Source organism: Rana temporaria, chromosome 8 (assembly GCF_905171775.1).
Source record: "Rana temporaria chromosome 8, aRanTem1.1, whole genome shotgun sequence".
Lineage (NCBI taxonomy): Eukaryota > Metazoa > Chordata > Amphibia > Anura > Ranidae > Rana > Rana temporaria.
The window spans coordinates 60,025,109-60,049,303 of record NC_053496.1 but is presented as its reverse complement, the minus strand read 5'-3'; the positions used below and the strand labels follow the sequence as shown (position 1 = coordinate 60,049,303).

Here is a 24,195-nt window from a genome sequence, read left to right as displayed (position 1 = left end):
ATCAGCCATGCAATGCCTCATGGAAAATGTAGTTCCGCAACAGCTGGAGGGCCACAGGTTGGGAACCCATGTTCTAGGCAAAAACTTTACCTTGTGTTGAATAGAATGGACAGAAGAGGAGAAAACGTTTGCAGTTATTTATTATGGACGGTCGTCACTGGGAAGATTTCCCTTTACTTCCTGCCCTGGAGACAGTGTAAAATGGGGAAGAAATTCCCCAAAAGTGTAAGGACAGGACAGATTAGACTATAACAGGTGTCCCTATTGGGGGGTTTATTCCCGTTTCAATGACTAGGAATGACTAAGGACATCCACCCACTAAGGAGACAACACCCAAAACTCGAGAAAAAATAAATACTTTGGCTGCCACTGATTGCAATAAAATTAAAACCCATTATCCCCCCCCCCCCTCGTGGAAACCCATGTAAAGTCCACAGTCTTCATTACACTACAGGTCTGTTTTGCAATGCACATGACATTATTTGTCTTCAGTAATTGTACACGCATTAAAGCCTTCTCAAAACCTGAATAATTAGACATTGAAACTATTTGCCCCAAATTCACTGCCGATGATCTGAACTGTGCTACAAAACTAACCGGGATATAATCTTCTTAATTACATAACCAGGCAAACCATGCAAGCTTTGTTTGTGCCTTTCTTATGAATATCCTTAACTGTCCTGCCAGTTCTATTTCAGAGACGCACAATGAATTACTCCAAGTTCAGAGATATTCAGAAGTACACTCCTTATCAAGATCTGATATGAACTGGTACAAAGGGAGGCAAGCACCATATTATCTTGAGAAGAGATTTAAAAATAGAAACTTTGAACAAATCAAAGTTGCATTTCAAATGAAAAATACGTTTTTACATGTAGCAAATGGTCCATTGGTATCCAAATCTCAGTAAAAGTAGCAAGGAGAAAAAAATTCCACTGATGTGCATGGGTGATTGAAGTAGAATTCCCGAATAAAGACAATTCATTCATGTATATACAAGATGTAAATATATGCATATTTTCAGGCTGCTATGGTTTTGTCACATGTCAATTTTGTTGTTTTTGAGTTTAGATGCACTTTAAAAAGGTATGTGTTAAAGTGGAATTCCAGCCTAAAAACGTTACTAGTCTTAAAAATACCACCTCCCCCCCCCTCCTAACATCTATGATGGCTAACGTGTATTAAAAAAAAAAAAAAACATGCAGCACCCCAGTGCACTGCATTTCGCACGTTACCACAATGTAAAAATATATATGGGTCCTTAATGAATATCATGGTTCGTGACAACAGTTTTTCCCCATTGCCATTTGCCAAACCTTAGAGATGTCATACAGCTTGCAGAGAGATAAGGCAAAGTCACCTATTAAAGGAATTTAATAGAGCCTATCCACTCAAGGTTCATCTTTTAGTTAAAAGTGTAGCTTAAAAGGGTCACTAAAGGAAAACATTTTTTTTAGCTGAAATTACTGTTTACAGGGTATAGAGACATAATAGTTAATTGATTCCTTTTAAAAATGATTACAAATAGATAAAAACCAATCATATAATGTACCTGCAGTTAAGTTTCGTTTTTGCTGTTGTTTCCTGGTTCTCCGATGTACAGAGCCAGAGAGCCAATAGAGGGCAGTGATGCTTTGTAAAACGAAACTGGATTGGTGCTGAGGAGTTTTAGACACACAGGGGTAGATTCACAGACAAGATACGACGGCGTATCTCCAGATACGCCGTCGTATCTCTGAGTCCGGCCGGATCTATGCGCCTGATTCATAAACAGTTACGCATAGATTTCTATTAGATCCGACCGGCGTAAGTCTCTTACGCCGTCAGGTCTTAACTGCATATTTACGCTGGCCGCTAGGAGCGTGTACGCTGATTTACGCCTAGACTATGTAAATCAGCTAGATACGCAAATTCACGAACGTACGCCCGGCCGACGCAGTACATTTATGCCGTTTACGTTAGGCTTTTCCCGGCGTAAAGTTACCCCTGCTATATGGTGGCGTAAGTGCGGCATACCAATGTTAAGTATGGCCGTCGTTCCCGCGTTGAATTTTGCATTTTTTTACGTCGTTTGCGTAATTTGTCCGTGAATGGGGCTGGACGTCATTTACGTTCACGTTGAAACCAATGACGTCCTTGCAGCATACTTTGGAGCAATGCACACTGGGAAATTCCACGGACCGTGCATGCGCCATTCGGGAAAAAACGTCAATCACGTCGGGTCAAGCCTAATTTACATAACACACGCCCACCTCTTTGAATTAGGCGGGCTTACGCCGGCCTATTTATGCTACGCCGCCGCAACTTTCTTTTAAGAATATGGCACTTGCCTGTAAAAGTTGCAGAGGCATAACGTAAATAGGATACGTTACGCCCGCACAAAGAAACGCCGATTTACGTGAATCTACCCCACAGTAATCACACCTCCTTGATTAGTCACCAGAGGGAAATCTCCCAGTACTGTGGTGATCAGGAAACAGACAATCAGGAAGTGTCCAGAACAGAGAGCAATTACAGCAAAACGAACAATGAGGACATGAAACCAGGACTGCAGTAAGGTAAAGGAAGCTATTTAGCTTAAAAAAAAAAAAAAAAAATCCTTTAGGCCTTGTACACACGGTCGGACCAAACCGATGAGACTGGCCTGTCAGACCGTTTTCATCGGTTCACCTCTGAAGTGCCCGTACGTACTGATATGTGTACACACTATCAGTCCAAAATCCGATCGGGTCAGAACGCAGTGACGTCAAACACACAACGTGCTGAATAAAATGAAGTTCAATGCTTCCAAGCATGCGTCGACTTGATTCTGAGCATGCGCGGGTTTTGAACCGATGCTTTTCTGTACTAACCATCGGTTTGGTACGATGGGGCAGCGGTCCATCGGCTCGGTTTTGAAGCATGTTTAGAAATTTTGGACCGAAGGAAACCAGACCGATAGCCTATACACACTGTCGGTTTGGTCCGATGAAACTGAACTTCGGTTCATTCTCATCGGACCAAACCGACCGTGTGTACGGGGCCTTAGTGACCCTTTAACTGACTGATTCGAAGCATACATACCTTAGATATTCCAACATTAAAATCTACTTGACGTAATTCCTGACCCTGTTCCCATCCACCTGGAAATCTCGGGTGCTTTTGCCCACCTTGTAATGTTCTAGCTTTTCCCAACAAATTCTCCATATATCATAAAATACAAAAGCCAATAGAGAAAGTGGGATAACTTCTTAATCATTCTAGTTAGCGTCCAAACCTGGCAACCTAATTGCAGCAAACCAAAGCTCGTGTAACCCTCAGTGAAAAGCTACACACACTATATATATTTATTAAAATATTAGAAGTCAAGAAATATAAGCAGCTGATGTTATATGAAGTTTCATATTAATTTCAGTGGGCTACCCAGCATGCTAAAAATGTATTGCACCCGAACCCAATTGGCAGTGTGCTTCTGAGCATGTTGGAAAAGCATGCAATTTTGCATGTGCTCCCAACAAGCGCAAGGTGTAAACCGAAGATAAAGCACAATTAAGAATTTTGTTAAAAGGAAAGTTGCTGCTCTATTTTTAGCTGTAAAATAGACTTGCAAAAATAAAAATGTAACTGTACAGCTGATGACATAAAACTGTAAAAACGCAACAACACTGTATACAAAGGTTGTAAATGGCCGGATCGCACTTCCTGAGACACTTCTGGGAAGATGCCACTGTACAAAGCCCTTCCCTTACACGTTTCGTCAGTTTACTCCTTTTGAGGCCCCGAAAGACGTCAGCTCTGATGAAACATGTACAGCAGAGTTGAGTTTTACAGATGCAAGTGCAATTACCCTGCTTTAATAAATTATTTTATCAAGTTTTATACTATGTGGAACGTATGGTCTCCTTTCTTTTTACAACATGGTGCTTATGGGAATGCCGAACTAAGGAATAAGGAATATATGGTGTTCCTGTCTGCAGTTCTTCTATGGAAGCCTGAGCCCTGCCTATTAATGGTTGAAATAACATCATGCAATATTTGATCTCTATAATTTGAGAGTCATATACTGTATATATGGAAAGTCTTATGCTGTGCTCTCAAAACAGAGATTCACTTGAAGGGGTATAGAGCGTGTTTAAATTCTGGACATTTACGCACACAATATGGCTTTTTGGGAAGATTCACAAGTGAGGACTTTTTTTCCCCATTTCATACTATTTTAGTTTATTGTGGAATATGCATGTCATAGATGTTTATATACAAGCTTGATTAGTGCGGCACATTTGGTATACTAATATTGACATCTATGTTTTAGATCTCATAGCGTGGTGGCAGCTTTTCATATACAATAGATTGTTTTTGAAAGATTTCAAGTACAAAACATTAGTGTAAAAAAAAAAATTGGCAATTGCCAAGAAAATCTTGGACTCTGGAATGTATCTGCTAAGGATGTGATAACATTTAACAGTGTAAATGGCATATTAAAGAAAGTACTAAAAGCCTGCAAAGTTAGAGTAAGTACCAGAGAGCCAGGTAACTTTGTCGCAGGCCGTGAAACAATAAGCAGATCTAAACAGCGTGGTGGCAGCTTTTCATTCTTCATTTCACCAGTGAAGTTTTACTCAATTTATAAAGTCTGAAGCCTGACAATAGGGCTAGACCCAAAACTATGCTTGCTGAGGTTTATATAAATATCAGACCTAGACACGTTCCATGATCTAGCCATACCCAGAATATTTCTTGCTCGCTTTAAAGGTGTTATCCCCCAATTTCTGCTTCTTTATCAATGTAAAAAAGATCCTTTCAATTCCATGTTGCATGTAGAGAAACTCACATAAAACAGAAGCAACATTAAAAAAAAACTGTCCGACTACCCTGGGGATACCCCACAAAGCCTAATTGCAATTATGTTATCATGCCAAATCCCTTCCTCTTTCGCATAACAAATTCCAATTAATTACTCTGTAACAAGGAAGCTCGATACACTTACTGAATACCTATGATAGACAGCTTGGAGAATGTTACTTACAGAACACTGAAATATAGTAAATAAACACCAGATACTGATATGCAATTAGAAATTCAATATGCTTTATTAGTAGTATCATTGCGGCTACCAATTTATACTGTAATAATAGAGATACGCAGGTCTTTGAGCTGCATGTTGACTATGAGGAAGAACCCATTATCTCTTTTTAGTGCCAATATATACTTTCCTAGATAACTTAATGTAACCCTATCTTTGCAATGCAAGAATTGCTGCTTTAGTATCTTAGTGTTGCTCAACTTTTATTATGTCATCTGAGAGCGGAGACACCGAACATTCACACCATGCTCTCTTGGACTAAGTTATTCACACTTGGACTTGGGATAGGGTGAGGTGTATGGGAAAATTGTTATTTTTTCATTCTTAAAGTTGTAAAAGCTAGCCAATATACCTGATCTGAAACAAAATAAAAAAAAAAAAATTACCTGGCTGATCCTGCCAGTCATCTCTCTTTGTTGTTCTAAACTGACCACACAAAGCACAGAAGCTAAAGTGTAGTCAGCTTTCTTCTTTAGTTGCCTGTATTGGCTAGTGCGTTCAGCCTCCATCCCCCCCTGACCAATCACAACCCACCTCTGGTACACAGTCACAGCCTGCCTCTTCCCTCAGGCTGAACAAACTGGAATACAGGCACACCAATTAGCTTTTAACCTCAGCTTGTTCAATTAAGATTTGTCAATAAAACCTGGAAGCCGATTGGTTTCTATGCAGAATTGTGACTAATTTTGCCCTCTCTAGCTTTAGTAAATAAACCTGTGTGTCTGCAGAGTCCTGTCACCACTATTAGGCTTCATGTACACGGGACGTTGTTCAACCTCTCCTGAAGGATTTAACTTGACAGCTAGAAACTTGTTTCTTAAAAAACGGCCGTTTAGCCGCGTTTACATGCCGCGTTTGCGTCTAGAAGCATTTAAAAGTTATGTATTTTTTTTGGTTTTGTTAAAATGAAAAACGTCTGTAAATGAAACACTGCTAAACGCGAGTTGCCACGCTTAGCTCTTGAAATGCCTCTAAACTCAGCTTCTGAACACATTTGTACATGTACTAATAAGATAACAGAGGAGAGTTCAGGAGCAGTTAAAATAAATGCCCAACTGCTCCTAAAATGTCCGTTTACCAGCAGCAGTGTACATGAGGCCTTAGGGCCCTTTTACACGGACGTATGGGCTCCGCTTTGCTCATCGGGGATCGCTCCATCGATCCCCGCTGAGCAGGCAGATGACAGGTCTGTCTCTGCACACTGTGAGACCTGTCAGAGCGCCGCTCTCCTCTATGGAGAGTCCGTTTTCATCCGATCCGATAGACAGATGGAAAATAGGGTTTCCGTCCATCACACTTTAGCGGACCGAGGTGGGTCTAATGTCAGCGGGCATGTCACCGCTGACATCCGTGGCTCCATAGACCTGCACGGAGCGTCCATTCGGGTCCGCCTAAAAAACTGACAGGGGGACCGAAATGGTCTGCCCGTGTGAAAGAAGAGATGCATGGCTACGACATAACTTTTTAACCTTGTAAAAAACGACAAAGATCATTTCTGAAACTAAGCAAAAGCAGTTTTGGTTCCTGCACATAACATTTTTAAACACAAAATAACAATACATTTTTTAACTGAGTCTATAAAATTGAATGTTCAGAACTACTTTAAAGCTGAACTCCAGGAATTATCTGTATTGCATACTCACACAAGTCCAGCTTGGAACAAGGCAAGTATACATATTACAGCAAAAATGAAAAAGGAAAATCACTCTAGTAGTCAGCTCTACTACAGGGATAGCAGTGATTTTTCCAGGTCCCGTAAAAGTGACTTCCCTCTAAACACTGACCACAGGGGGTCAATCACTTGGCACTTCCTCCATTCATAAGATGCCTAATATTTTTCAATGAATACAAGGTGTTGTCCGATTGGATGAACTAGAGATTATGATGTCACAGCTCCGCTCCGCTTTGTCCAATCAAGAGAAAAAAAACCCCAAGGCATTCCTTGAATGGTGGCAGTGCCAAGCAAGCGAAGACCTGTGGTCAGTGTGCAGAGAAGAAGCTGCTTGCATAGGACTTGTCACTAGACAGTGAGGTGTTATACTATATCATCATAGACAGTAAGAGATGTAAAAAAGAGAGGCAATAATGATTTGCTAGCTAAATGAACAGATTTTAGAGTACTTGGTTCTCTTCATCAGGCACCAAGGGTGGACAAAATAAAATAAGAATCTGATTTAAAAAAAAAAATGTTTTTGTCTTTTTTTTATTTTTATAAAATTTGTTTTAATAAAATGCTTTTGGAGTAAAAATCTATCTATCTAAAGCTAGTTTTCTATTTAAATATACATTAATAATTTAGTTTATTCAGCATGAAATCAAGCTTAGTCATGTAGAATGAGGCTATATATTCTGCAATATGTACATTTTTGGAAATTGGAGGTGGGCATTATACCCCACGAAGAGAAAAGCAAGCACATTTTCAAATAATTATGTTATATATAGCTAACCTGAGATCTTAAAATCATCCAAACTTAATGAAAATTGGAATGTAGTGAAGGATACCAATTTGATGGCTGGATAGAACATGAAAGTCAGTGTTGCCTTTGTTCCAGCCAGTACTAGTAGTGCCACAAGGCAAAAACATAACATGTCAAAGAAAAAAAAAAAAAACGTGAAGGCCAATAACTGACTCCAACAAAGAAATTGGGGCTCATTTAATAAAAGCATGGGGCCAGATTCACAGAAATTTAAAATTTGCCGCGTCGTATCTTTATTTGTAATTCACAAACAAAGATACGACGGCTTTTGGCTAAGATCCGACAGGCGTACAGGTTCGTATCTTAGGATGCAATACTTCGGCGACCGCTGGGTGGAGTTTGCGTCGTTTTTCGCGTCGGGTTTGCAAATTAGCTGTTTACGGCGATCCATGAAGGTATGCGCGTTCGTCGCATTCTCTTACGTCGTCGCTAGTCGGTTTTTCCCGTTGCAAACTTAAGCCCGCTATTTCATGGCTTAGATTTAGACCAGCCATGTTAAAGTATGGCCGTTGTTCCCGCATCTAATTAAAAAAAAAAAATGTTTTGCATAAGACGTCCGGGAATACGAAAGGACGTAACGCACGTCGCCGTTCAAAAAAACACGTTGGGGCGCCGTAATTTCGCGCAAAGCACGGCGGGAAATTTCCTAACGGAGCATGCGCAGAACGTTCGGCGCAGGAACCCGCCTAATTTAAATGGTACACGCCCCATTTGAATTAGGCGGGTTCCTGCGCCGGACGGCTTTACGATACGCCGCCGCAAGTTTACACGCAAGAGCTTTGTGAATCAAGCACTTACGATGAAAACTTGCGGCGGAGTAACGTAAAGGGGATACGTTACACCGCCGTAATTGTTCGTGAATCTGGCCCATGGTGTCAAAAACATGACACACAGTTGATACTGCTGGAAAGCAAGCAGTGGGGTTAAAAATTCATTTAATAATTGATAACTAATAACTAAAATTAATGTCTGCAAGGTAGACAGACAGAATAGTGTAATGATTCTGTTAAAAAAACAAGAAAATACCTATTAAATTCCTTCATCTATATCACCTCCGGTGTTCTAGTTTCTGTTCTCTCTTCCTGGTTCACTTCCTGGTTTGCGGCACTCGTTCATGTAAGAAATACATTTCCCAGTATGAATTGAGGCACGCCCAGTAATTCACCCCTCCTTGAAGTCTCTAACACGTAGAGAGCTTCCTGCCGCACAGATGTAGTTCCCAGGAGGGGGTGAGCACATCACTGACCACGCAGTAAAGCCTCCCTTCATGGTGGTGAGTAACAATCAGACAAGCAGGAAGTGAACAGAACAGAGAAGAAATAGAGCAACTTCTGAGCAAAAACGAACAATGAGGAAGTGAAAAGAGGAATGTCTGCAGGTAAAGGATGCTCATTATGAAAACATTTTTTTTCCTTTACAACCCCTTTAACCACTTAAGGACCCCTTCACAGCAATATACGTCGGCAGAACGGCACATCAACGTATATGTACGTTGCCCTTTAAGCCCGGTCGCGGGCTCCGTGACCGCGGGAGTCCCGCAATCGGTCAACGGTCCCCGGAGCTGAAGAACGGGGAGAGCTGTGTGTAAACACAGCTTCCCAGTTCTTCACTGCGGCGGCATCGATCGTGTGATCCCTTTTATAGGGGGACACAATCGATGACGTCACACCTACAGCCACACCCCCCTACAGTTGTAAACACACATTAGGTCACACAAAACCCCTTAATTTTAAATGCATTTTTTTTCTGTGAAAATGACAATGGTCCCAAAAATGTGTCAAAATTGTCCGAAGTGTCTGCCATAATGTCGCAGTCACGAAAAAAAAAAAAAAAAAAAAAAAAAAAAAAAAATCGCTGATCGCCGCCATTAGTAGTAAAAAAAAAAAAAAATTTAATAAAAATGCAATAAAATTATCCACTATTTTGTAAACGCTATCAATTTTGCGCAAACCAACCGATAAACGCTTATTGCGATTTTTTTTACCAAAAATAGGTAGAAGAATACGTATCGGCCTAAACTGAGGAAAATTTTTATTTTTTTTTATATATTTTTTGGGGGATATTTATTATAGCAAAAAGTAAAAAACATTGCATTTTTTTCAAAATTGTCGCTCTATTTTTGTTTTTAGCGCAAAAAATAAAAACCGCAGAGGTGATCAAATACCACCAAAAGAAAGCTCTATTTGTGGGAAAAAAAAGGACGTCAATTTTGTTTGGGAGCCACGTCGCATGACCGCGCAATTGTCTGTTAAAGCGACGCAGTGCCGAATTGCAAAACCTGGCCGAGTCCTTTAGCTGCATTTTGGTCTGGGTCTTAAGTGGTTAAAGCGGTAGTTCACCCTCAGTGTCAACATTGTACCATAAAATCAGGCATTGTAGCGCGAGCTACAGTATGCCTGTCTCGAATTTTTTATCCCCGTACTCACAGTGTACTGGTACATTATAGATTCCGACTCCCGCGGGGAATGGGCGTGCCTATGGAGAGGGAGGATGATTGACGGCCGGCTCTGGCACGTCACGCTCCCCGAAGACAGCCGGAGTAGGTCTCGGCTCTTCACGGCGCCTGCGCACAGGCTATGCGCAGGCGCCGTGAAGAGCCAAGCCTATTTCGGCTATTTCCGGAGAAGCGTGACGCGCCAGAGCCGGCCGTCAATCACCCTCCGTCTGGATTGGAACGCCCATTCCCCGTGGGCAGTCGGAATCGTCTATGTACGATTACACAGTGAGTACGGGGATAAAAAAATTGAGACAGGCATACTGTAGCTCGCGCTACAATGCCTGATTTTATGCTAGAACGTCGTGCGCGACGCGGTGATATAAGGAATTCCACGCATGCGTCGAATCATTACGACGCATGCGGGGGATCCATTCGAACGGATTGATCCGGTGAGTCTGTACAGACCAGCGGATCAATCGTTGGGATGGATTCAAGCGGATAGATTTGAAAGCATGTCTTCAAATTTCTATCCGCTTGAAATCCATCCCAGGGGATAAAAATCCGCGGAAACAGATCCGCTGGATTGTACACACCAGGGGATCTATCCGCTGGAGGCGGTCCGCGGATCAATTCCAGCGGATGGATCCTCTCGTGTGTACGGGGCCTAAAGCTGCTGTCAGTTTATTTTTTTTGCTGTGTGTCCTGTTCGGGAGACTTTCCTGCACTTCCCATCTTGAGGACATAAAAGGAAGTAGGAGAAAATCCCTCCAAAAGTGAAGCGAATTCTTCTCTTAGATTGTTTTCACCAGAACAAGTGTCCTCACTGCAAGATTTACACTCACCTCTTGCTCTGCTGGCCACTGTAAAATTTTGGATTGGTACTTTCAGTCGTTATTCAATATCAGGCTGCCAGGATAAATAGAGAGGAGAGTCTACCCAACAGTGGACTCAATCAGATTTAAGAGCAACTACAGACAACCCCCCCCCCCCCCATTCTGGATAGAACAAGGGAGGGTTATAACCCCTGTCAGATTTTTCTTTTCAACCATCTGTGTCCCATTTAAGATATTTCCCTTAATTTCCTGTGCCATTCTCAAACAGGAAGTGAGAGGAAATCCCTGCAAATGAAGGGAATTCCTTGGGGCCCCCAGAACTAGTGTCCCCAGTGGAAGATTTTGCCTCAATTACTTTTCCGGAACAACCAAAATGTGGGTCTTTTACTTTCAATGCTAATGCTAAACAGGACAAATAGAGAGGGTGGATCTCCTTAAAGCGGAGCTCCACCCTAAAGTGGAACTTCCGCTCATCGGAAACCCTCCCCCCCTCCGGTGTCACATTTGATACCTTTCAGGGGGGAGGGGGGTGCAGATACCCGTCTAAGACAGGTATTTGCACCACTTCCGGGATTCCTCCTGCAGGTATTCTGCTGGTAGTTTGTCACTTCCCGCACCTGCCCGTTGTGTTCTGGGAAACACTTGGCTCCCAGAATACAACGGGTACCAGCGAGGACGGCGCAGAGCGACTCGTGCATGCACCGTAGGGAATCGGGCAGTGAAGCTGGAACGCTTCACTTCCTGATTCCCTCACCGAGGATGGCGGTCCCTGGACTCCTGGACAGGTAAGTGTCCATATATTAAAAGTCAGCAGCTGAAGTATTTGTAGCTGCCGGCTTTTAAATATTTTTTTACAGCGGAGCTCCACTTTGCCATGAACAGTGTCTCCCCCCGCATTGCAACTTGTTCAACCAAAGGACCGAAGTCGCCAACCTGGAAGGAAGACCAGGTGAAGATGGAAGCCCTGTCAATGATGACAGCACGCCATAGGAGGGCTTCATTTTATAGGAAGTATCACATAATGTGCTAGTATGCAATGCATACTTGCACATTATAACTTTGTCTTCCAGGTTTCAGGGGGAAAAAGTGCTTTAAGGGCAGGTTGTGATGCAGCCGCGGGGTATTAAAGTGCCTAAGCACTGACTACAACACTGTTACTTTTGCCACCTTTTTATAAGGTCATTTAGGGTTATTTACTGCAATATGTTGCAATGCAATATACTGCATTGTAACATAATGTGGTGAAAACAATTATTGCATGTCCTACTTTTTTTAGCAGTGCAATGCAATGATGCGAAGTGAACAGAACATAAGGGCATTTACTTGTCCATGTGTTGGGACTCCGCTGGGCAAGACTGTCCAGCACAGCCCAATGCATCGGATGTGACTGGGCCCTAAATTCCAAAAGGGATTCTAATCACTGAATTACTCTATATAAGAAGAAAAAAGGAGGAGGAAGAAGGTTTGGCTATACATGCACGTTGTAGCACTCAATTGACCATGCATAGGTAGGTAAAAAGGACAGTTCAGCATAGTAAACTAATATTTCCAGTGAATGTCTTTGGAAGTCGTTGGCAGTTAGCAGTTTTATTGATCTGGTGCCTTAGTAGCTTGCTAATAGTTTCCCATTTCCTCTGCTACATGTTATCTGAAGATTAATAAAAGAATCAATAAATGTACATAAACAGAGTGAGGGCCAGTCCTTAGCAATACAAGCCATTATCTCTATTACTACTATGAATGAAAACATGCCAACTAAAACATCTCATGCTGATCCATAGCAGCCAATTATCTTTCAAGTGCCCATTCACATCTATGTTGTGGTAATTATGCAGAGTTCGTCGCTCTCTCCCTGGCATGAACCCTGATACATTTAAGTTATGAACTGACCATGCAGTACTAATTTGGTGGTATATAAAGCATATCCCTCTCTATATATGGAATATATGGAATGCAGTTCATCAGGGGCGTTGCTAGGTGGCAAAAAGACCAGGGGCTTCAGCCTGAAGTCGGGACCTAGGGGGGGGGGGGCTTGGCCTGGCTTACCAAAGCCCATCAATGACCACTAAACTCACCTACCTGACATACACTGACTTCAACCTAACTGACATACATGGACCTACCTGACATACACTGACTTTACCTACCTGACATACATGTGCAAGTGTACTGCTCTCATCCCGGCCCATCATGTGTCACGGAATGGCACGGCATGCCGGCAGCCAGAAAGGAGGAGGAGAGCAGAGCCACCCGCCCGAGCCGGGATCTTACAGTCATGTGGCTCGTAATTGTAATTGCCGCCTTCTGGAGATTGCGGCGCCTATGATGGACGTCACACATCCCACGGTCCCGGCATTGGACCTGTGGAACGTCCATCATAGGCACTGCAGGCTCCAAAAGGCGGGACTTGCAAAATCACTCGGTGACGTTCGTAATTATAGCGTTCCCCGTTCGGCGGCGCTCGGTACTGACAATTGGATGCTGCATTCCTGACACTCTCGGCTTTTCAGGGACCCATTTGGGGCTCCAGCCCACCTAGCCACACCCTCCCGATGCCCCTGTAGTTCATTGATGTACTGACTACCTTGAAGTATCCCTTTGTACCCTCCTAGCTCCCTGTACATGGGCTCATTGGTGTCTTTATGGGTTGTTCATGTATCCACTCTCCTTTACGCGAATTCTGAAGACCTGTGCATCGTCTATTCTGGAACAACCGGTTCCCTTGACTTCGCTCTGCCAGCACCACACTTTCCCTGCGTTAGCCAATTTCTTTCCTATATTGGATATCTGCGTTAGCTATTTTGCTGATCAAGATTTGAACTTGCAAGTGAGATCCCTTTCATGCTTTTGCAATCACTGTATCCTGAATGGTGAAACGCGTTGATGCATTCGGGCACTCATCATATATGTACGATTTTTAATATTTGCACTGCCCTTTTATTTCACGTATGTGTCTTTTTTCTATTAAAATAATATGTATCTCTATTGTTTACTGTGCCGATAAAGTCAGAATAGGGCCTACCTTTTTTCCCCCCTCTTTTTTATCATATTATTTACGGATGTTGGCAATGTGAGAGCTGTCTTTCTATTTTTCTACGTTGTGGTAACATAGTAAAGCCTGTTTTACTGTGCACTACACTGAACATTAATGCACAGAACTTTATACAGTGCATAGCAATGCTGTTAGTTTTGAATGTCACCCTAATGCTCCAAAGTACTGCACCACAATGTACATGACTTGCAGTGCAACGCACAGATGTGAACCATCTAATTATGTTTTACATTCTGCTATAAAACACATCAAATTAAAAAAAAAGAAAAAAGAATTTCTTCATCAATAAACATGCCAATAGGCCAATATGTATTCTGCTACATATTTTTGGTAAAAAAAATCTCAAACGTTTATTGGTTGGTTTGCGCAAAAAAGTTATCACGTCTACAAACTATGGGATATTTTATTTATTTTTTTAACTAGTAATGGCGGCGATCAGTGATTTTTAGAAGGACAGAGACACATTGCAGCTGCCAAATTCCACACCTGACACTTTAGAACCAGTGACATTATTACAGTGATTAGTGCTAAAAATATGCATGGTTACAGTACTAGTGACAGTACTAGTGACAGTGGCAGGGAAGGGGTTAACATCAGGGGCGATCGACGGTTTAAATGGGTCCCTAGGGGGTGCTCTGACTGGGGGGGGGGGGGGGGGGGGGGGGACAGGGATCCATGTTCCTGCTTAGCACACAGGTGTGTTTTTTACCTTAATGCACAGAATGCATCAAGCTAATAACCTTCTGCCTTTGGGCCCCTTTTCACACCATTGCACTGTACATTGTTCTCTATGGAGAACAGACAGATTGGAATCCGTTCCCCATTTGTCTGGCAGATCGGATCATATGACAGACCACCCCATACCTGTGTCCCTGTCAGTTCTGCATAGTGGAGCATACACAAAACCGTCATTCGCATGAGCAGGCGGATCTGCTGAACACAGTTCGCCCGGTCTGAAAAGTGATATTAAAGCCTTGTTTGTTTGTTTTTTAATTAACACACACACACACACACACACACACACACACACACACGTGTGTTATACTTACCTGCTCTGTGCAGATGTTTTACACAGAGCAATCACGATCCTCCTCTTCTTGGGTCCCACGCTGGCGCTCCTGGCTCCTCCCTCCCGCCGGTTGCCCCCACAGCAAGCGGGTTGCTATGGGGGCCAATGGCTTTCGCTGCTGCTAAAAGCCAATCAGGAGTGCGAGCCCCTGGAGAGGCAAGGCTCTCCTGCACATAGAATGCATTAAAGTTGACAACCTTGTGCCTTTACAACCACTTTAAAAGGACAAAACTTGTTTTTTTTTTTATGTGCTAGCCCACATGAAGCATATATCATCTCCAGAAACTTTACAGTTTATGTACTTTTACACTAATGCTAGATACTATAACTTTCACTATATTTCTGATGATGCAACAGGAGGAGACCGCACTGTCATTTATCCACCCCTCTTCTCCCCTCATCCAGTCACAAAGCATTTGATTTCTGGAGTAAATGGACTTTCCTAAAGCAAAAACCAACTTCACTGCTAGAAATGCATTCATTTGAGAAAAATAAATAAAAAAATTCACCCTGCTCCTTCAAATTTTCCCATCACTGCAGTCAAAAATGGTCAATTTGACCCCACCAACAACTACAGAATCAAACAAACTTTTTTACAATGAAACCTTTTGGACACAATTCTACTAGTGTATGGCCAGCTTATGGTACCCCAATGCATTGAGACAATATAGTTCTGACTTTAATGCATGGCCGTGCATTCCACAGGTAACACACTACCACACATTGTTATGTGCTGTGTCGAAAAAAATGTGATATTTCCATTTTTTGGTCAGATTGTGTACGCCGGCAGCCAATTCAAACTGGATAGACTGCCTTTATACAACACATGTTAACACGTGACACAATGTGCATGAATTAACCCAATGCACAGGAACACAAAACTTTGAATGGGTCACAAGGACAAGGGGAGCTGGCAGACAGAAGACTCATACATTATATTATATATATACACACACACATTATATATTTATTAAAAAGAAATCATCTGGGTCTGAACACAAAACAGGTTTACTGATCTTTACGCAGCTGTGAGCATAAGCACAGGAAACTATACAGCTGCATTCAGATCAGATAATAATAAAAACAATAACAACAACAACAACACCACACTACGTTAAATGGATAAAAGGCTACATTATTTGCATGAGCCATAGGTGTCGGTTCACACAGGGGCGGCTTCAAAGTTTGGCATGGCAGAGGAGCCAAAATTATGCTTAGGTGCCGTTTTTCCTGCGTTTTGTTGCAAGAAAAAAATAAAAAAAAAGTAGGGCCTGCTCTGCTTTTTCTCAGTGCATATCAGCAAAATGTGCAAAACTGCTTCCCATCGTCTTCACACTAATAAACCTACCTCCTCAGTCTCCACTCCACGCTATTACACCTGCCTCCAGCTCCACTCCACGCTATTACACCTGCCTCCAGCTCCACTCCACGCTATTACACCTGCCTCCAGCTCCACTTCACGCTATTACACCTGCCTCCAGCTCCACTCCACGCTATTACACCTGCCTCCAGCTCCACGCTATTAAACCTGCTTCCGTCTCCACACTAGTAAACCTACTTCCAGCTTTAATCCACGCTATTACACCTGACTCCAGCTCCACTCCACGCTATTACACCTGCCTCCAGCTCCACTCCACGCTATTACACCTGCCTCCAGCTCCACTCCACGCTATTACACCTGCCTCCAGCTCCACTCCACGCTATTACACCTGCCTCCAGCTCCACTTTACGCTATTACGCCTGCCTCTGTCTCCAGTGCCAGGCCATTAAACCTGCCTCCAGCTCAGCTCTACTCCACACTATTAAACCTGCCTCCAGCTCCACTCCATGCTATTAAACTTGCCTCCAGCTCTACGCTATTAAACTTACCTCCATCTACACTCCACGCTATTAAACCTTCCTCAGTCTTCACTCCAGTAAACCTACTTCCAGCTTTAATCCACGCTATTACACCTGCCTCCAGCTCCACACTATTAAACCTACCTCCGTCTACACTTCACATTATTAAACCTGCCTCTACTCCACACTATTACACCTGCCTCCAGCTCCATGCTAGTAAACCTACCTCTGTCTCCAGTGCCAGGCCATTACACCTGCCTTCAGCTCCACTCCACACTATTACATCTGCCTCCAGCTCCACTCCACGCTATTAAAGCCGCCTCCAGCTCCACGCTAGTAAACCTACCTCTGTCTCCAGTGGCACACTATTAAACCTGCCTCCAGCTCCACTCCATGCTATTAAACCTGCCTCCGTCTACACTCCACGCTATTAAACCTACCTCTGTTCCCACTCCACACTATTAAACCTGCCTCCGCCTCCAGCACCACTCCACACTATTAAACCTGCCTCAGTCTACACTCCAGGAAAACCTACTTCAAGCTTTAATCCATGCTATTACACCTGCCTCCAGCTCCACACTATTAAACCTACCTCCGTCTACAGTCCACATTATTAAACCTGCCTCCAGCTCCATGCTAGTAAACCTACCTCTGTCTCCAGTGCCAGGCCATTAAACCTGCCTCCAGCTCAGCTCTACTCCACGCTATTAAACCTGCCTCCAGCTCTACTCCACGCTATTAAACCTACCTCCGTCTCTACCCCACGCTATTAAACCTACCTCCGTCTCTACCCCACGCTATTAAACCTACCTCCGTCTCTACCCCATGCTATTAAACCTACCTCCGTCTCTACCCCACGCTATTAAACCTACCTCCGTCTCTACCCCACGCTATTAAACCTACCTCCGTCTCTACCCCACGCTATTAAACCTACTTCTGTCTCTACTCCATGCTATTAAACCTACCTCCGTCTTTACCCCATGCTATTAAACCTACCTCCGTCTCTACCCCACGCTATTAAACCTACCTCCGTCTCTACCCCACGCTATTAAACCTACTTCCGTCTCTACTCCATGCTATTAAACCTACTTCTGTCTCTACTCCATGCTATTAAACCTACCTCCGTCTCTACCCCATGCTATTAAACCTACCTCCGTCTCTACCCCATGCTATTAAACCTACCTCCGTCTCTACCCCATGCTATTAAACCAACCTCCGTCTCTACCCCATGCTATTAAACCTACCTCCGTCTCTACCCCATGCTATTAAACCTACCTCCGTCTCTACCCCATGCTATTAAACCTACCTCCGTCTCTACCCCATGCTATTAAACCTACCTCCGTCTCTACCCCATGCTATTAAACCTACCTCCGTCTCTACCCCATGCTATTAAACCTACCTCCGTCTCTACCCCATGCTATTAAACCTACCTCTGTCTCTAGTCATTGCTATTAAACCTACCTCCGTCTCTACGCCATGATATTAAACCTACCTACGGCTCTACGCCATGATATTAAACCTACCTACATGTCTACTTCACGCTATTACATCTACCTCTGCCTCCACTCTACGCTATTATACCCATCTCCATCTTTATCCACGCTATTAAATCTGCCTCCGTCTCCACGCCATTAAACCCGTCTCCATCTCCACTCCACGCTATTACACCTGCGTCCGCCTCCACTTCACACTATTAAACGTGCCTCCGTCTCTACCCCATAATACCTAAACTCCCATTATATTAAAAACTTTCTACGGGTCTACTCGTATGATATCTACGTTTCCACTTCATGCTACTCCATGATCTCTACGCGTCTACTTCATGCTACTAAACTTACCTATGTGTCAACTTCATGCTTTTGAACGTTTCTATGTGCCTTCTACATAATATTAAACTATCTACATGTCTACCCCACGATCTTAAACCTATCCCTACAACTAGAAAGCCCAGAGAGATCCTAGAGAGGCTGACAGATAAGGGGAATGAGAAAGGCTGGGTGCTGAAGCTGAGCTCTTCATTCCTGAAGACTATAGAGCAGTGCTGGACAGCGCTGAAGAGCCCTGAGAAGCACGTCAGCTCATCCAGCGTGCTGCTGAACACTTCCATCTTCTTAGCAAACACCAAGAATGCAAAGTAAACCTTTTAAAGCCGGCAGCTCAACTCCCCCCAGGCTATGTTGCACCTCATTAGTAATGCAAACTCCTATGGCATGCTGCTTAAGGCGATTGTAATAATATGGGTCACTAAATAACAAGGTCGCTGCAAGTGTGTGTACTGCATTCTGCTTACAGAGGAGCCCTGAGGGCTAGAGGGGCCTGCCAAAGCTAACCCGTCTTTCCACGTGCAGCAGCAACCTCCATGCAAGCCTCTCACCTTTTTTGAACTCTTCCAGCATGGCGTCCAGCTTGGTGTCATTGAAGACAAAGTGCAGGGGGTGGTTGTAGAACTTGGTGATGGTCTTGAGCGGCGTGCAGTCGTCAGGGTCGACAAAGGCCAGGTCTTTGACAAAGAGCAGGTCAACGATATTGGAGCGGTCGCCCTCGTAGACGGGAATGCGGGTGTAACCGCTTTCCATGATTTCGGACATGGTGTTAAAGTCAAGTGTGCCATCTCCAGCCATCATAAAGCAGTCCCGCAGAGGGGTCATGACATCCTCCACGGTCTTGGTGCGGAGCTCTAGGGCCCCCTGGATGATGTTCAACTCCTCCTTGACCAGGTCATTGTAGGGGTCGGTGACCCTCAGCATCTCCAGCAGCTTCTCCCGGTTGTAGACCGTGCCAATCTCCTGTCCGAGCACGCAGTCCAGCAGCTTGCTGACCGGGAAGGAGGCCGGGAAGGTCATCATCATGAAGAACTTGGTCAGGAAGATGGTGTTGGCGCCCACGGCCAGGCCGTGGCGGGAGCAAATGGCCTGAGGTACGATCTCGCCGAAGATGACGATGCCAATGGTGGAAACCACCACAGCCACCAAGCCCGAGCCGGCGATGTCATCCAGCAGGATGGTGAGGGTGGTGTTGACCAGTACGTTGCCCAGCAATAGGGAACAGAGCAGGTAGTTGCCCTGGCGGCGGACGGGCTCGATCCTTTTGGCGTAGTTCTTCTCCTTGTCGGTGCCGCAGTTCTGAATGATGCGGAGCTCCATGGGGTCCAGGGCCATCAGGCCCAGGTTGAGGCCGCTGAACATGCCAGACAGGCAGAGGAGAAGGCCAATGAAGATGACCTGCAACCAGAAGGGGAGCAGGAACTTCTTCTCCTCCACCACAATGACTCGGGTATCATCCCCGGAGTGGTACACCCAGGTGGTCTCGGTCCAGGGCTGCAGAGGGGCGGCTCCGCCGGGGAGGAGCGGAGGGGAGGGGGAGGAGGTACACAGGTAGTACGCCTTGCTCTTCTCCGTCTTCCGCAGGGGTTTGATATCGATGCGGACGATGGCGGAGCTGCTGCGGCTCAGCTCGATGTACGGCAGCACCAGGATGTCGGAGGTGCGGATGCCGCACGGGTGGGTACCCTCCGAGGGCGAGTCGTGGGCGGCCACGATCCAGGGCGGCGGGTGCTCGGTGAAGGCGATCTTAGACCACGTCTCGTTGTCCAGGTTCTGCCCGTACACCCGCAGCTTCATCTGGGACCGCTCGCTCACCCGCAGCGCGCCACCGTCCATGAAAGACACGTCGTCCGTATCCTCCAGCCGCAGCCCGATGATCACCGTCTCCGCTTCGTCCTCCGCTTCCCCGGTCGCCAGCCCTAGTAACATCACCAGCATCACGGCAGACAGGACCCGGCCGTGACTGCGCGCCGCCATGTTGAGAGTGGGCAGTGTGATGGGACCGCCCGCCATCTTTGGTCCGGGCGTTTCCAGACCCGGGAGGGGGGAGGGACTCACACCCAGTCACGTACTGCCTTCATCCCGAGTACCGGACCGGCAGCAGTCCCTGCCTAGCCCGACACCCGCCCGGCTTCTGACTGGAGGCTCACTGAGCGTCCTGAGGTGAACCAGTCCGCGCTGAACGGCATCCCGACCGGCCAATCGCTTCGCGAGGTTCCCTCCCAGTGGCGGGGTTACTTGACAGCTGGCAAGAGGGGGCGTGGTGCGTTTACTATTCCCCCACTAGATGCTTGGATATTTTTTTTCCCACATTGTGGGGGCGTGGCTGAGGAGCGAAGGGGCGTGGTTTGCCCGGGCACAGGTGACATGTGCTTACCTCCAGCTGTCAAACTGGATTTTCCGTGTTCCTCGCCTGCGGATACACATAAATAACATCGCACACACCGCGCATAGACTCACAACAAGGCACCTGCACAGATAAAGACGGGATATCAGACAGAATGACAGCAAATCTCAACTAAACAGTAATTACTGCCTCGAGGGGTTTATGCATGCATTAGCTGTCAGCAGGTTTTTTTTTTGTTTGTTGAGCTCTTACCTTTGGCCCCCCCTTCCCACTGGGCAACTTGTAATGCGATTTTTTTCATGTCCAAATCGCATGAAAAGTCACACAATATTGTCGGCAATGGAACTGTTCAAATCGCTGCGACACCAACTTTGCGGGGCTGCACTGATTTGAAAAAGAAGTTCCTGCACTGTTTTTGGCGATTTTAGGTGCCACTTACATAGACATCTGTGCATGAAGTCGCACTGACATGTGGCTTTGAAATTGTACGATTTCAAGTGAAGTCGCACAAAGTCAGAATTAAGTGTAAACGAGGGCTCAGTCTTGCATAGTTGTACAGGCCTGCACCCTCTCCTGAAATCGCTACTTCACTCTACACTACAAGCTTCAAGGGTAGTATTGAGGGTATTAGTGTTAGGGTGACTAGAATACCTAAACCCAAGGTAAGTAACTTGACAAATTCAAATTGCAGCCTCATAACCAACAAGGAGATAGTATGCGACCAGACAAAACTACAAGGCTTGTACACTAATGCTAGAAGTCTGGCTGAGAAGATGGGAGAACTGGAGCTGCTGATGTACGAGGAGGATTTACATTTTGTGGGAATTTCAGAAACTTGGTTTAACACCTCTCATGATTGGTTGGCAACCATTCAGGGGTATTCCATATCTCACAGAGATAGGGAGGGTGAAAAAGGGGGATGGGTATGCCTGTATATCAAGAATAATGTGCAAGTGAATGTGAGGAACGACATCACTAATGGAGCAAGGAAAGAGGTGGAATCTTTATGGGTGGAGCTTCAAAGGGAGGCCCCCTAACCAGAGGGAGGAGGGGAGGCAGACCTCCTATCACAGTTTGGAATGGCAACAAGGATGGGAAATGTCATTATAATGGGGTATATAGACTGGGTGGAAGGAACCGCGCATTTGTCTAAGGCTCGTCATTTCCTAAATATCTTACAGGACAATTTCATGGGTCAGATGGTAAATGCACCAGCAAGGAACAATGCGTTACTAGATCTACTGATTACTAACAATACAGACCTGATCGCGGATGTGAAAATATGGGGCAACCTAGGAAACAGCGACCACAGGCCAATTCGTTTCAGTAAAAAAAAAAATTGTAATCACTTTTATTCCTATTACATGATATGTAAATATCCCATGTAATAGGAATAAGGAATGACAGGTCTTCTTTATGAAAACATCTGGGGTCTATGCTTTCCAGGGGAAAAAAATTACAGTGTTTCCATCTGCCAGAGCCAGACATCAGGATCATAGAGATGGCCAGGGAACATCTGGGAGGTTTTCCCGCCATCAGAATACAATGGTCACAGCTGTAGCCGCTGGCAGTGATTGTACAAAAGAACAACAGGCTGGTTGCACGAATGAATCGACTTTAGTACAGCCAGCCTACCCATAGATGGATCGAAATTTATCTGATTCCTGTTGAACTGGCCAAATTTCAATCCATCTTTGGCTGTCCTTTGAAGATCTCCACACATTAATTTTCTTGAATTCTGTGGCACATTTTCCCTGTGGCTAGGCACATTTTTCAAGTAAACTTTTATTGGATTGCCAAATATAGCTATTGTTTTTTTTTTGGTATTACAATGCTGATGTTATAAATTGACAGTGTATGCTATGACCATAGATTTCCTTTTCTTATTTTTTTTTTATTTTTTTTTTCAATAGATGTCCGAAGATCTCCTTTAAACAACTGCCCCCAGTCTGCAATTGGACCATAAAGAAGCAGCAACAAATTGATGAGGCCATCTCTCTCCTCCTGCCAGCATGTGACATTTGGGCACTTAATGTGAAGGATCTTTAACCTCTTCCTTACCGGGCCATTGTGAAATGACGCCGGCAGGAACCCTCCCTCGATCCGGGTGGACGTCATATGACGTCCTTTGTTCCCGGCGATCTAGGGAGTTCGTGACCCAGCGCGCGTGCCCGGTGGCCGCGATTGCCGCCGGGCACCCGCGATTGCCGGTGATCACGGCAGTACCGTGGATCTGTGTGTGTAAACACCCAGATCCACCTCCTGTCAGAGGTGAGGAGACAGATGTGTGTTCCCAGAACAGAGGAACACACATCGGTCTCCTCCCCTTGTGAGTCCCCTCCCCCCTACAGTTAGAACACACTTTAGGGAACATTTTAACCCCTTCAGCGCCCCCTAGCGTTAACCCCTTCCCTGCCAGTCACATTTACGCAGTAATCTGTGCATATTTATAGCACTAATCACTGTATAAATGTGAATGGTCCCAAAAACGTGTCTGATGTGTCCGCCGCAATGTCACAGTCACAATAAACAAAAAACGCAGATCGCCGCCATTACTAGTAAAATAATTTATAAAATAAAAATGCCATAAATCTATCACCTATTTTGTAGACGCTATAATTTTTGCACAAACCAATCAATATACGATTATTGCGATTTTTTACCGAAAATATGTAGAAGAATACGTATCAGTCTAAACTGAGGAAAAAAATGATTTTTTTTTTAAAATGTGATATTTATTAAATAAAAAAGTAAAAAATATTGTTTTTAAAAAAAATGGTCGCTCTTCTTTTGTTTATAGCGCAAAAAATAAAAACCGCAGAGATGATCAAATACCACCAAACGAAAGCTCTATTTGTGGGGGGAAAAACAAAGATTTAATTTGGGTACAGTGTTGCCAATTGTCATTCAAAGTGCAACAGTGCTGAAAACTAAAAATTGGTCTGGGCAGGAAGGGGGTGAAAATGCCCTGTATGGAAGGAATTAAAAGCTGTAAATGAAACAGGTCAAGAAAGTAACTGTTTCAACTTCAGCCAATGCTGTTTCATAGTTCAGTTCGGAAGGAAATTGTAACAGGATATTGTAACAGATCCAGTTTGAAACTCAACTCCGTGTTAAATAGGGTTTCATGTGTGTACCCAGTACGTGCCTACAACGAATGCTCACAGAATGCAATTATACTATTTCAGATTTTGCATGAGAAGCATACTGTATACAATGGGATGAAAGCTGCACTTGTTAATAGAACATTTGGCTC

At 44.5% G+C, this 24,195-nt stretch overlaps 1 protein-coding gene across 2 annotated transcripts in view; it reads right to left on the bottom strand.

Annotated features, from left to right (window-relative positions):
* The window catches only part of CNNM2 (cyclin and CBS domain divalent metal cation transport mediator 2), a 222,356-nt gene extending 201,534 nt beyond the window's left edge, over positions 1–20,822 (bottom strand). For both annotated transcript variants that reach the window (XM_040361871.1, XM_040361872.1), the window contains exon 1: positions 19,144–20,822. In XM_040361871.1, the coding sequence (XP_040217805.1) occupies positions 19,144–20,605 (1,462 nt within the window). In that variant the 5' untranslated portion in view covers positions 20,606–20,822. The remainder of the gene's footprint in view (positions 1–19,143) is intronic.
* Positions 20,823–24,195: the final 3,373 nt, after the last annotated feature.